General features: G+C 41.3%; 1 protein-coding gene across 1 annotated transcript; it reads right to left on the bottom strand.

The window, feature by feature from the left end:
* Positions 1–10,459: 10,459 nt before the first annotated feature.
* On the bottom strand, positions 10,460–13,883 carry LOC147445208 (pentatricopeptide repeat-containing protein At2g13600-like). Its single transcript, XM_086524764.1, has one exon. It carries the CDS (start codon positions 13,449–13,451, stop codon positions 11,532–11,534), a length of 1,920 nt encoding a protein of 639 aa, XP_086380890.1. The 5' UTR covers positions 13,452–13,883; the 3' UTR covers positions 10,460–11,531.
* Positions 13,884–15,217: the final 1,334 nt, after the last annotated feature.

Genomic DNA, 15,217 nt, shown 5'->3' with positions numbered 1-15,217 from the left:
AAAATGCTACTAGACACATGAAAATAAAACTTTAATGTTATGTTTGTGTCTATGTTAGGCGTAACACCTTATTAGCACTTGAGAGGCTAGGGGAACCACCTTGGCTCACTTGGTCAAGGCCCTAAACTAATGCCCTAGGCTGATAGAGGTTAGAAGTCACCTTGGTAGGCTAGTAGACCTTTGGAACATCTACTTAAGGGTTCAAGGAGCCAAGAATCGTAGCTTGACTTGCCTTGGGGTGGTCGTCTTGTGATGTGCTTTACTTTTTTCTATTAAAATTTCAAAAGAGATCTTCCATGAGCTTCCAAAAGCTAAGTGATAGTGTACTAATGGAATTTTGAGTTTCTTTGTGATCCATAAACATGCATAGACTTGATTGCTTTATTAAGAATTATCATATGGTTTTTAGGCTAGTAGATTTATGAAGTTTCATTAGCTTAGGGTCATAATTGATTGCTTGTGTTACATGCACAAATCTATAAATTTTAGTGGTTTAATCTTCATAATAGTTAGGTGTCTTTTTGCTTTATGTGGTTTAGTCTTTGGCTATGATTGGACCCATCTTTTGGGAGCAAAATTCACTTTGCATGATTGATCATTTCACTTTATGTTCTATTCATCTTCATTGGCCTTTGATACTAATGACTTGTCTTATGTTTTAAATCTCAACATTCCTCCAAGGACATATTTTTCATCATGTCACCGTGCTCTGCTTCATTGACACATGAGGGCGTGTGCCAAATTAGGAGGGGGGAGGTTAGTAGTGGCTAACACATGGACGAGGATGCACCAAGCATAGGAGGACATGCTAAATTTTTTCCTATTAGTCTTGCATAGTTTTAGGTTTACATTTGTATAACCTATGGAAGTGAGCATTATTTAATTGTAATAGATAAAGGCTTGGAGTCCATGTATTTATAAGAAGCTCTTTTATGCAAAGAGGATTCTTTCTTGAGAGCCCATTATTGAGTATCACTTTTGTATGACCTAACCTTGAGCTTAATGCATGCTTAGAAGGCTAGTGCTAATCCTTTGTAATTAGAAAAGCTCTTTTATTATTAATCTAATGTCTACTTTGCTTGTTACTCTTGTTTCTTCTACATTACATTCATGTCATAAAGTAGTTTAACCCTCTCATTATTCTAGATTTGGATGTAATAATGACTTCTTGCTTTGATGAATGACTCCTAACATTATATGAGTACTCAATTTGTGATATTTAGTATCTCTAATTAGGTCGATTAGTGAAGTGTGTGTGCAGTCTTGATCTTGTGATTGGAGTATATGCCTTATTGTGTGCTCATAAGTGGGTAGGTTTAATGAGATTCAACTACCATTCACCCTTGTGTGTGGAGCTTCTGATCAAGTTCCTTGGTTGGCATGTGGTGATTGGGAAGGCCAACACCAATGCAATTAGTGTGTGCTTGTCAAGAGGGTGCTTTGAGATTCAATTCATTGGCAAGTCGGACTTTGGTGGAATGTGTGTGTGTGTAGGTGGTGCTTGATTGATGATTAGGGTGTGATTAGAGTTAGTCAATTTATGGCTAATCTATATTTTCATTGGAGAGGCATTCTCTTGAATCCTCTTACTCATTGTGTCTGACAACGCTCTCACACTTCATTGTGTGATGTTTCCATGCCCTAGCCGTGTGATGCTCTCTCTGGATTGATGATTTTGTTGGAGTTGGGATATGCTATGCATAACTCCTACATATACAAGTGCTCAATATGTCTACATGATTTTCCTCATTTTGAGTTTCAATGTCAAGTCTGTTCAATGGGGTTTAATCTCGTGCCATCTAACAGTCAATACAATGCCAATGTATGTCAAAGCATGTACTACTTGCATTAAGAAGGAGTACCTTGGAGGTTTCCTCTCAATTCACAATGGAGAGGAGTTGGAGGAAAAAAAGAGTAGTGTTGAGGACTTAATACTATCTTGAACGTGGACAACTTTCACATTTAAACATAGTGGTGGTCTGACAAGAAATCTTGCATAATTCCATCCGTCAACATGTTTTTGTGTGTGTGTATGGAAAACCTCTACCCCTCCTTGCTTGCAGTGCTTGCGCATGTGGGACTCCTCTGAAATAGTTCCCGCTGCTCCGGCTGAAGCCTCGTCAATAGTGATAGCCTTTCAATGGCATCTGACAACCCTATGCACGTGCCAGATGTGTGTGTGTGTGTGTTGGGTAGCATCAAAGGTCTGTGGTGTGTTCGTGCGAGTGTTCCAGTCCTTGCCTCTAGGCCTTTTTTAGTTGTCTCTTGTCAATAGCCTCAATTTTTAAGCATTATTTGGTGATTTAGCGTATTGATAGCGTGGGTTAATTTGAGCATTTGACATCAAATTTCAGCAGAAGAACTTCTAAAGAGGGGATTTGGACATGTTGCTGAGCAGGACTTTGTGTAATGTTAGTCTAATGTATGCCCCTCTAAGGTTCCATGTATATATTCTTGTGGTTCACGTACACAACTAAAATTCATTGATTTTTTTCCCCAAAAAAGTCTTCACAGTGCACATTTAACTAGGGATTTTCTCTTTGGATGAGTTTGTTGCTATATGTTTAAAATCTTTGTATGTGTAAGCATTAAAAAGCCATGGGAAATTCCTCAGAGGCCACTTGTGAGACCAAAACTTGTTTGTACGAGGACTTTGAGGAGGCTTGCAAGGCCTGGAATGGTCAAGCACGTGTTCTTGAGGTGTGTATACCCATGTAGGACCTCATGGACCCGCTTTCACAATATGCAATAAATGCAGTCATCTTGTTTTTCCTTGGGGAAAATACCTATTGTGCAGGATGTCAGATAGTGGATAGATTTGATTCTCAAGCATCAACAGATGAATGTGGTGTTTACTTTGTTGCTTGTGGATTTTATGAAGTCCTAGTGGTGAATGTTGAAGCCAAAAATATTATGTTGGAGATTTTTGCAATCTTTTTTAGCATGCAAATGACCCATGTTTTGTCATGGGCAGTAGCAAAAGATTATCAAAGTCTTATCCATCATAAATGCCCTATGTGGGTGGAAATTGTTGATTTCCCTTGTACGTGGTGGAGATGCTTTCTACCATTGTTGGTTGCATAGCTTGGGAAGGTGATTGGCCCCCTAAAATTGGTTACAAACACCAATACATTCTGCATTCTTTGGGATACAAACCCTCAAAGGCATTACAATTGGTTCGCATGTTGGGAAAGCACCCCTTCAAACTCAAATGGGATAAGTTTTCACATTCCTATTTTTGATGTGGCGAATTTGGTCACATGCAATCTGAATTCCTTGAAGATGTCTTGCAGCCCCCTCCTTCAGCAATTCCATCATCCTTGATCCTATCCATGCAGGCAATTCTATCAGCAAGGCCAAGCAAAATGGAGTCTCCATTGCAAATATGGCCCCAATGTGAAAAAATGGAAAAACAAACCTCCTCAGCCTAATGTTCTTGATAATGAGAATGCTGTGAAAGGAAAAATTCTTGTGTCTAGTGATACTAGGATTTGGGGGCGCCTAAAAAGATAGAGAAGATTCACACTCTACCCTCTCATAATTATGTTCCACTTCTCAATGCTAATAAGAAGGCATCATTCAAGCAATTTCCATGCAGTGATAATCACACATTGATTCACGCATGGAAAAGAGTGATGCATTTCTACAAGGATGTCCTCATTGGTGAGGCTTCCACCTTTCATGTAATTTTTGTGGAAACATTCGTTGTAATAAATCAACGGATCCGTTCTAGAATGGATGTGGTGGCTGAAGATGTAGGGCGCACATGGGTGGCAAAAAGTTATGTGCATGAGGACTTGGGACCAAGGGGTCATGTCCTAGATCTCATGCACATTTTTAAAAATGTCGAAAGCTTGTTGTGGGACCGTCTTAGATACAATTTAAATTCATGCACCTGGTCCATCTTGATGCACATGCTCACATCATTTATAAAAATTACTAGTAGATTAACACTCTAGGACATCCTCTTCCTCATCAAACTACTGAGAGAGAGAGAGAGAGAGAGAGAGAGAGAGAGAGAGAGAGAGAGAGAGAGAGAGAGAGAGAGAGAGAGAGAGAGAGTGAGAGAGAGAGAGAGAGAGAGAGAGAGAGAGAGAGAGAGAGAGAGAGAGAGAGAGAGAGAGAGAGAGAGAGAGAGAGAGAGAGAGAGAGAGAGAGAGAGAGAGAGAGAGAGAGAGAGATGAAATGACATGAAATGTTTCATTAACATCTTCAAAAGGCCGGTATGATCTTAGACCAAATTGTTACTTCCATGTGTGACTCTAGTAGAAAATGTCCGAGGAACATAAAAATAGAAAATGAATTTGGGTACCTTAGAGTGGGTAGGTATGTAAGCTACCCTACATCCTTATCATCATCATTGTCATATAATACATCATCTTAGAACATATGGGGAGGGGTTCAATCACATGAGGGCTAATGAGGTGTAAAATGGAGAAAGGATACAATGGTTGTTCATCCAATGAAATCTCTCATGGGTCTCTATAGGATGGCCTGAATGTCCTCCATAGTCAACTCCCAAGGGGCGTGCTCAATGTCGCCCATCAATGCTATGTAGCCTCCAATGTGGACCTCGTCCACGATGTGAAGATCCTTGTATCCTTGCGCACAGTGAGCGGCCAAGCTTGATGGTTCAAACAAAAGGCCCGAGTGAGGATGTGATTGGGTGTCCTGTGGTGGGCCATCCTGAGTAGTCCCTCTATAAAAAGTAGTAATATGCCTCGATATGTACCCTTTATGTGTAGCTCCCCTACTCCTGAAGGTAGTCTCATTGAGTCTACACATCTCCAACAAAAAGAGATCTAGGCACTTTTGAGCATAGTAGTCCATGAAGCGGGATAAGAGATCAAAGCCCTCTCTTTAATTAGCGATGAAAAATCCCATGGATCTCATAGTATATTGTCCTTGTCTCTATCTCCAACCAGTGAGATGAGGTGCGTAATTGACCAATAACACATCTAATCCCATAAATAGGTGAGTGTACACACCCATCATCCATCATGTGGAGAAGATATGTTCTAGATAAAAATCCATCTTCATCCCGAACTCATGTGATAGAGACAACCAAGTTCTTCAAGCATCCATCTGAAATGCTAATCTTTGAATCCGTGAGGTTGAGGCATGATGCATCTAGGGAATACTGAAAAGGGGAAAATCTATCCATACTATTTCCATGTAGCTCAAACCAATATGATATCTGTGAAAACCAGCATGAATTGTCACTCTCACTAGCCAAATGTTGCAAATGACTCAAGCAATAATTGTAAATATCTATTACGTGGAGATCCCATGTGCTATGAATGAAAGACGTTGATTTAATTGTACATATCTATTGCATGGGAGCTCCCATGTGCTACGAATGAAAGATATTCATCTAGCAAGAGCCTCCAATATAATCGATGGTGCACTCATCTTAGTTCTAAGAATCTCATGTGGCAATGAGGTTTTCACCCAGATCACCTTGAGGATCATGGATACAAGTGGTGTCTCCATGGATCTCCATCCATCATATGTGTGCCTTGATCAAGTATGATGATGCAGGCTAGGCGCTCATATATGCACTCCATAAAATATGAAAGAAGTAATCAAAGTGTCAAATAGCCATAGCTTTGTGGCTCCTGAATTTGCACCTGTGAAGATATCTTCTCTAGTCCTCCTAATGCTACATATTGCCTCGTCAATCTTGCATGTGCAACATCTCTCATAGAGAAGGTAGGTTCATTCAACATAGCACCAAGACATGCATGAGAGTCTCTATATTATTTGGCCCTTGGGACAACACCATGCCTCCCCTCAAATAGGAGGCTACCAAACATCTAGATGGGACAATCAAGATGACACCATGACTATGGCCCTTGAGGCTAAAGCATGCCACCCTTCAAACAAAAGTCTACAACACAACATGAAGTGAACATAAAGCACAAAAATATCTACAAATAAATCACCATTTGACTCATAGGTGGAACGGGTGTGGAGCTTTGGTCTTCTCCTACTACATCAACTTTGCCTTTGCCTTAGGGTCTCTCCCCTTGTCTTTGTAGTAGAACTTGGTCGTTGGATGATTGGTCTTTCTAGATTGGGGAAATGGTTTTTGGTGAAGAATCTTTTGCCCAATGTCCTTGCTTTCCACATTCATGGTAGCTCCTTCCCTTGGAAGAGGCAACATAAGTCCAATTAGTGGAAACGTCCTTATCTTCATTGGAAAGATTAGTGCTTGAAGTAGTTACCTTGATTTCCTTCTTCTTGTTGAATGTTGGTGACAAAGCTCTATTCCATTCCATACGTAAGGGTGATTATGTTGTTGTTAGTTGGAGGAAGGTTAAATGTAGCATTACCATTGCAAATGGTAATACTACATTTGAGAAGGAAGTTCAAATGCAGTATTTCTTCATTGACAAAATAGATTGGAAGAAACAAAATCTTTCTAAGTAGTCTCAAATTAACAAAATGAGCACCTTTACATCTAGATGTCTCATCCAGGGCATGTAAGGGGGGATCCTAAGTCATGATCTAAGTCATGATGCCTACCAATGTTGAAGCCAAAATAAATACCTAAATCCAACCCAAGATTTTTGTTGGGCCAAGTATTTTTTTCGTCCACCTTTATATCCTTATAGAATTTGGTGAAGCCATTCCTTCATGTTACATTTCCAATGCCACCCTTGTATTTTGTGCAATGCCTCTTCCAAAATCCAAATAGAGTTGTAGAAAGCATTCATATATTAGTGTGGGTATCAATTTGTTATGGAAAAAAAGGTATTTGTGTAGTATGTGGTAAAGTGAATGCTTAGCTCTTTACTTATTCACATCAAGCATGAGTTACTTTGTTTCCAAAATGTTATAACGCTTATGCGTTTGTCAAACAAACGAGCATATGCTAATGATAAGACTCACACGCTCATACTTTTTGAATTTCATTCAAACTAGCGGACATATACTAACGTTAACGCTCACACTCTATGAATTTCATTCAAACATAATTTTAACTTTCCTTCCAAAATAGTAACAAAAGTATCATGATGCATGTATACAAATTTAGCAAGAACCTTTTATTCAAAAAACATTTTTATATATTTTTTCCAATAAAAATAAAAACAAAACTGCCTTTATCAACCTCTATGGAATTAATAATGAGCTCTAGAAAAAGATCATAAAATTGTTTTCTTTTTATAAATATGCTATCTGGCACTTATCAGAGATTTATGCAAGAAAGTATCTTCAAAATAGTTGCATCTAAGCAAGCTCTATTGAGGCTTTTAAAGGACACATTCAAAAGCCTTTAAGGTGAGGAGAAAGACACTATGTGTTGGGAAAACATCTTTTACTCTTTGTATCATACATATATATGGTCATTAAAGCATTATTAGTGTTGTAGAGGAACAATCAAAGATAGAGAGGTTGTAATGCCAGTCGTGGTCATTCTTAAGAGCGCAAGAATGCACGTGGCAAAAGACGTGAACGTGACACAAGGAATATTGAATGCTACCATTGTCACAAGAAGGGACACATGAAAAAGGATTGTTGTTTGTTGCAAAGAGAGAAGGGTAAAGCCATTGTCGTACATCTTGCACCTCCTAAGAGCAGTAAGAAGATTAAGGAGCTCAATGTCGTTGAGTCCCACATGTTGATATTATTCTTGATGTGCTGCAGTTGTTAGATGTACTAGTTTTCACTTTTGATTTGAGTCCAAAGACATTGTTAGCTCTTGACGAATGTTATGTTCAAAATTGGATGTTTGATTTACGTGCAAGTTTTCATGTTACTCCTCATAAAAAGTGGTTCTCTAATTATGTTAACTAAGAGCTTGGTTTCAGCAGGATATCTTGATGATTTTGGATACACTACAGTGTTTGCCACTGGTTTTTGGATTATCAGAAAAGGTAATTTGGTCGTGCTCAAAGGCCAAAAGTCTGGCTCATTATATTCCTTGTATGTCTCTTCTTTAAAAGATAATTCTATTTATGTAGCAGACCTATCTTTTACAGAGTTGTACTATATGTTTTGGTTATATCCTTGTGTTAAACTTTTTCTTTTTCTTTTTGGAAAATCACACAACTCCCATGCAAGTTGACAAAGTACGTCGTGAGCTCCAACAGGTCACTTGGCCGCATTTAAAACGATGACCATGGTCACGAAGGATGAATGCTCAAACAACCAAGCTAGCTCCTTTTCTGTGGGGGGAAAGTATATGTAAACATATGAAAAAACTTAACAAGAATGATGCTACGAAAGCGAAAATGGCCAAGGTGCCATATTCTTTAGTAGTCGACAATCTTATGTACACTATGGTAGCCACGAGACCGGACATTTCTTTTGCAATGGGAGTGGCTAGCAGATTTATGGCACATCCTAGCAGAAAGCACTGAAAACCAGTACAATAGATAAGTACTTATGCTTTCGGAATAGTAATGCATCCATTGTGGGTGACATAGATGCGGATAATGCGGGGTTTGTGTGGATAGTCGAAGATCCACGTCTGGCTATGTTTTCCCGTGTTTTCCTATTTGTTGGAACAGTATTCTTGTGGAGATCATGTCTGCAATATTGTACATCATCTTCCACCACAGAGGTAGACTATATATTAGTTTTTATGCTAGCAAGGAAGCTATGTGGTTCGCTTGCCTAATGGGAGATTTTGGTACTACTAAGATTCTAGTGCTGCATTGTGATAGTCCGAGTGCGATTGCGCTATCCAAAAACTCCATGTTTCACTCATATAGAAGTCTTTTATCGTGTGATACATGACGTATTGTCTAGCAAGCGCATTGAACTAGTCAAAGTTTATACGGATGACAACCCTGTAGATTCTCTCACCAAGAGCCTACCCTCATAGTGGTTTGTACATCGCATGAAGATGATGGGTGTAGGATGAAACCTCAGGATTACTTCAGGATTGGACGGATGTACATATTTACACATGTAACCACTTGGGATATGTTGGCCTTCAATTGAGAGATTGCTAAGGTATATGCCAACTGGTTGGACACCCATACTTATCTTTTTTTAATCATATAGAACAATAAGGAGTAGTGAGGTATAAAGAATACTCATTGAGAAGCATTGTGTCTGCTCTTCCTCTCCCTCACTCCACACACATCGCGTACTCTTCACTTTCTACTTTGCCTTCAAGTCCCAATTAACACTTTAATGTATATGTTTACGTGCTGCTTTAGCTCTCTCTGATTATTGTGCCAGTTCTAATTATCACTATTAGATTGCTACTTAGTAGTCCATGTTCTTTCATCAAGTGCTAATTAGAAAGTTGTTGGACAATTGTCTACAAATTTCCCATAATTACTCACAATACATAGGCTCACTCAATACTAAAGCTAAATTTTAAATGTTAGTACCATTGCTGGATATTCTCTCTACTGGCTCACGTTAAAGAAATTCAATTTCTTACAAAGCCACGTCAGATTCCCCCTCCCTCTCCTCAGGCCCCTCTGCTCGCGCAGCTCGATCGCCCTCCCTCGCCCTGGTCCTAGCCTCGCCCTGCCGTGCCCGCCAATTATCCCCTCCACTTCCCTAACCTCCTGTATGCACACGGCAGCACTGGAGGAACTCTCCCATGCAGAGAGAGAGAGCCCTTCGCAGCACTGAAGGACGTGGGCGCCCTCCCTCCTGCTCCTCCCCACCAGCTCACCGAGACTGGCCTGCACACACAGTGCGAGGCCCCACTCCTCCCTCCCTCTGCTCTGCCCTCCCTCCCGCCTGCATCCACAACACTCATCACCCTCGTGTCCGACAGCAGCCTTAGAGAGAGAGAGAGAGAGAGAGAGAGAGAGAGAGAGAGAGCCCTTCTGTTTGCAAGCCCCCCCCCCAAACCACACACACACAGACACACAAATTCTCTAGCCGCCCTTCGGCTTTAGAGAGGTTCGCTGGCATCACACGGGGAAGAGAGAGAGAACAATGGCATGCTGGCCACTTCTGAGAGAGAGAGAGAGAGAGAGAGAGAGAGATGGATGAAAAGAGAAAGAGAGGGGCATGCCCTGCCCTGCACGTGGCATGCCCCCCTTCACTTTCCCTTCCCTTTTCTAGCTCCAACTAATGAGCGGTTTTCTGATTTTCTAGGATTGGGTACCCCATACTTTAAAGTGTGTGCTCTGATGATAATGCTCTTGCAAAGAGGTCAACATTGGCACAAGAAAGTCTCCTTTGAGGTCACACATTAGCGAATTTTTAAATTAAGAAATATCTAAGGGCCGTAGAGCGAGTACCAATCACAATCCAAAAAGAAAGCACTCAAACAAGAGTATCCTCTGCATAACACTCATGCACGAGCTGTAGTAAAGGAGGATGAACAAACACTTCACCTCATTATTACAGCCCTAGATTTTATAATTATTATTATGTTCATTTTGTTGATTGAATGCACCTCAACACAGAATACATAGCGGGCCTTGAGAGAATCCATTTGGTGATAAAGCTAAGCATAGCAAAATTGTACTCGGAATGCTACTATATAAAATCACTATGGAGATGGATGACTGTTGACAAGGAGAAATGCCTAGCTAGTGTAATCAGTAGACTCAAGAACACAATCAACGCCAAGAAGATGAAGAAGACTTAGTTACCATCCTTCTTAAAGCATTCCTAGAGAGCTTCATTAACATTCTCCTAGTTTTGAAGGAGAAAAAATATGAACCCTCATTCATTGCAAGATGTAGTCAATTTGCTTCAAGAAGAGGGAAGAAATCTTGGAACACTAAAAGGTGGAGAGGACAGAGCCTATGCCACCACATCAATAGTAGTCACTATTGCCAATGTTGTATCTAGTCCCAATATAGCTTCATCATCTAGTTCAACTAAGAAATGTTACGCATGTGGGAAGAAGGGGCATTTTGCCAAGGATTGCATCGTCACCAACCCACGGCCTCATTGTGGGAGGAGCCACCTGGTTATAATGGCAAGTTTTAATCGTGTTTGCAGTATGAATGGCAATTTTGGTCATCCCCTAGACTAGTCTCATGGAGCACAATGTAGAAAAGGAATTACAATTGGGTTTCACCAAAAAAAGGTAGTTGTAGTTTTATTGCTATCCCAAAAGGATGCTTAATTGTTTGGAAATTGGAAATGTGTCGACGTAAGTGCCCCATCTTCCCACACTCCTCTGACATTTCTTAGTTGAACTATATGATGAAGCTATATTGGGACTAGTGCACCAGCGGCCGCTGTATGGATTTTGATGGACAATGCAGAGATATCTGTTCTCATGAACGAAAATATGTTTTGAAATAGATAAGGTGGAGAGGAAGGAGCCTATGCCACTACATCAATAGCAGTCACTAAAGCTAACTGTATCTGTCTCACATGGATACATATAACCATCATCATTGCCACTTTGATAGCTAAAGATGTTGGTCCAGCATAAAAAATGCACTACCAATTCAAAGCTTTACAACCTTTATGCGATTTCATAGGGCACAAATCAAAGTGCACTACGTGATGCCACAAAAACACCAGAGAAACATGCCCACAACAATTGCTTCTGGTTGGGCTAACTGAAACACTGTTCTTACATCCATAATTTATTCGTCAAAATCAGTCGCTGTGGCACATACATTAGCCAGCATTACAAAAGGTCTTGGATCTCTTGGATCCAAGTGAATACATTGATCAGCAGCACAAAAACCCCGACGTAAATCACCATGAGTTTTGCAGGCGGCAAGCAAGCTTGTCAATAATGGAGCCAGTTTTCCCACAGCAAAACAATCAAGCAAGGCCTCCGCTTCTTCCAGGCACCCGGCACGGCCTAGAAGATCCGTCATGCAAGAGCAATGCTCTGCTGTAGGCGGCAGACTGAATTCTGTATGCAGAGACATCAAATACTTCCTACCATCATCAACCCATCCCATATGACTGCATCCGGTAAGAACACAAGTAAAAGTGACAGTATTTGGCCTGAAACCAGCTATCTGCATCTCATCAAAGAGCTCCACTGTCTCCTTCCCGTGCCCACTTTGGGCACACACTGCCAGCATAGCATTCCAAGCAGCCACATCCTTTTGACGCATCATGTTAAACACGGATCTGGCATTATTCACATGTCCACACTTTCCATACATATGGACAAGGGCAGTCCCGACAAGTTGATTACGTTCATGCGCATTACACATCACTGCAGCATGAATGACAAGCCCTGCTTCCAAAGCTGCCAAACTAGCACAAGCAGTCAGAGCACAGGTTAAAGTTACCTCATTGGGGTCAAAACCATGGTATTGCATGCAAAAGAACACATCTAGTGCTTCTTCATCCACGTTTCCATCCACACATGCAGTCATCAAAGCTGTCCACGAGACCACATTATGTGACGCTATTCGATTAAAGGAATCCCTCGCCTCACTGAGGCACCCACACTTACCATACATATGTATTAGGGAAATCCCTAGTGAAAGCCCTTCATCATAGCCATACAAGACCATAAATTTGTGAATCTTTTGCCCTTCTTTGAGATCAAAGAGACAAGTACAGGCAGCAAGAGCATGCACAAGTGTCGCAAGTGAAGCAGCCATGCCTTGCAGATGCATTTGAAAATAAAGACTCAAAGCTTTCTTACTGTGGCCGTTCTGAGCATAGGCTGCCATCATTGCATTCCAGGACACAACATCCCTGTTCAATAGGTTGCTGAAGACCTCCCATGCATCATCCAGCCTTCCAAATTTTCCGAGCAAGGTTATAAGGGACGTCTTCACTGAATTGTCCTCTGCAAACTTGCTACTACTAATATATGCAAGGAGCTCCTGTGCCTCTCCTAAACCTGCGAAGCTTGAGCAAGCCTCGAGAGTACTTGTTAAAGTTACTGTGTCTGGCTCCATCCCATTTGCTTGCATTTTCCAGAAAAGATCAAGTGCTTTTCTGCCCTGCTGCTTTTGCGCATAGGCTGCAATCATTGTGTTATAAGCAACAGCATCTGGATTAGGTATTTGAGCAAGCACATGTCTTGCTTCGTCCAGCTTGCCATTAAGAGCATAACCTTTAATGAGTATACTCCACGAGTACGAATTTGGTCGAGGAATCCTGTTGAACACTTGCTGGGCATTCTCCATGCTTTCGCATTGCGCATACATGAGCACAAGACAATTACTGAGGAAAATATTATGAAGTAGCCCTTGCCTCTGGATGTGTTCATGAACGAGCATACCATCGAGCAATGCTTTGGATGTACCGCAGCAGCGCAGGATAGAAGCCAAAGTGGTAATACTTGGCTGACTCGCCAGTACCTGCCAAATGTCACATGCTGATAACGGTGATACATCTTGATCGTGCTCATATGCATGTGTAACCATGGAAGAGCAAATGGTCCGTTCACCGACATCTTCTCTTTGTGGACACCTACCAAGCCTTTGTCCTCGCAACACAGGCGGTCCTCCAAAGGTAGGAATCGTGCACGGAGCAGCAGAACCAGAAATCCACCATGTATAAACTTGTAAGCTCTGTATATGAATCATTACTCATGGGTCGTCCTACAGTCTGATGGTTACCATCTCTTGTCGCTATTCCTTTGTCTTGGTCACTCATGGTCCTGCTCGGATTACTATCTGTTCTTACTACGAAGCAAAATAATAATGTGGGTGCAGGAATGGCAAATTTGTCACCACCACTCACACATCTGTCTTCAATAATCGGAAAGGACAATGAGTGCATTCCTTCAATTCCTCTCTTCCTTCTATCGTCGTGAGCGAAGTCTGTGCAGACAATTGGCGCGCCAACGAAACCCACATCTTCATTTTGCATTCCCGAGAATCTCTCTATTATCTATCTATTGTCTATTAAAGGACGGTCTCTCTCTCTCTATCTATAGGGTAGAGGAGCCACTTTAGAGGCACCAAAACTGCACACGAAATTGGGAGATCTCAGCTGGACCATTCCGAGCTTGGAGGGGCGCAAATGAAAGAGCTACACAATGGAAATCTGCATTAAAAACGGGAGCGTAGATAAAGCTTCTGAGGTAAAAATCGACGCAATTTTCGAACTCTCGTACAACAAAACTGGGTGCCAAGGCGACACCGTCTTAGGGGGGGCAACGAGGACAGCAAGGATGGAACGCACAATAGATTTCCCACAACACGTTATTTCCCTTGTAACCAAGCGTGCTCTCACAACTTGTTGGCCCTAAAGTGGTGCCTTGAAGTATTATTTATTTGGGGGTGGACGGGTCTCTAAACAAGAATCGTCTTTTAAGTGGCTCCGCCATCCTATAGGGTAAAGGGGCCAATAAGGGGATGGGTACCAGAACAAAGTTGCACCTCCTTCCAATTTAGAGCCAAAAAATTGGAATATGCTTCGAATCTTGGTGATGTGTTCTTCTTTGATTTGCTGAAAAACTGATTATTACTGGGTCTTGTCTGTCTCTAACACGTGAGAAGCTTCATTTTGCATTGGAAAATGCGCTACGCTATGTATTATTCTGCAATCGTAGGCAGATTGGGCTCAAATTTTTGCTATGAAACCCTCTCTTCAGCGCGCATCTTTTGCACCTCCTCCGACTCAAATCTGATAACGAGGGAGGGAGCTATGGCCAACTCCTCTTAGCTGGTCCACCATTGGCCCCTTTACCCTATACTAGACAATGAAATAAATTAAAAGTATCAGTGAAATCCCAAAAACAAATTTTTGAATGGCATTGTTAACCACTAGCGTCCACTTCTCCCTCTTCTTCGCGACGAATTTTTTTTTACGAAAACGAGCGTAGGACGGTGAGTGACACACCCTTGCTCTTTTGAACGTGTTAGATTAGTGTGATTGTGTGCTTGCAGCCATTTGTGGCTCGCACACACTGTACGACAAGTTCCTTGCTTTGACACGTGCGACAGACGCGCACATTTTTGGCGCCGTTGTCGGAGAAATGCCCCGTTGTAAGCTCGAATAGCACTCTATGCAACTTTGTGGTGCATTATGAAGCATAGGAAAGGTAGAGAAAGAAGGTCTGTGGCTTTTTGAGAAGGATTTGTGACCTTTGTTTTTGCTGCAGTGTATTGTTTTTGTTAATAAGGTGTTACACTGTACTTTGTTTTCTGTTCATAAGGTGTTAGCTTTAAGGTATTAGATTTGTAAGATACAATAAGTAGATATGTTAGTTAATTATTTGATGTAGTACTATGTTAGTGTGTAACAGTAGCTCTGTTAGTTGCAAGTAGGTACGCTAGGTGTGTGTACTTGCGCGCGGCACGACCACGATGACCTTATAAATTAAAAAAAATTAAAGGTAGGACTG

Source organism: Adiantum capillus-veneris, chromosome 12 (genome assembly GCF_014529385.1).
Source record: "Adiantum capillus-veneris isolate H3 chromosome 12, ASM1452938v2, whole genome shotgun sequence".
NCBI classification, from domain to species: domain Eukaryota; kingdom Viridiplantae; phylum Streptophyta; class Polypodiopsida; order Polypodiales; family Pteridaceae; genus Adiantum; species Adiantum capillus-veneris.
The sequence above is the reverse complement of the archived record's forward strand: the minus strand, read 5'-3'. Positions and strand labels throughout refer to the sequence as shown.

Bases quoted from the DNA above. Each gene is read 5' to 3' on its own strand.
- LOC147445208 (XM_086524764.1), bottom strand. From the start codon at position 13,451: ATGATTCATATACAGAGCTTACAAGTTTATACATGGTGGATTTCTGGT.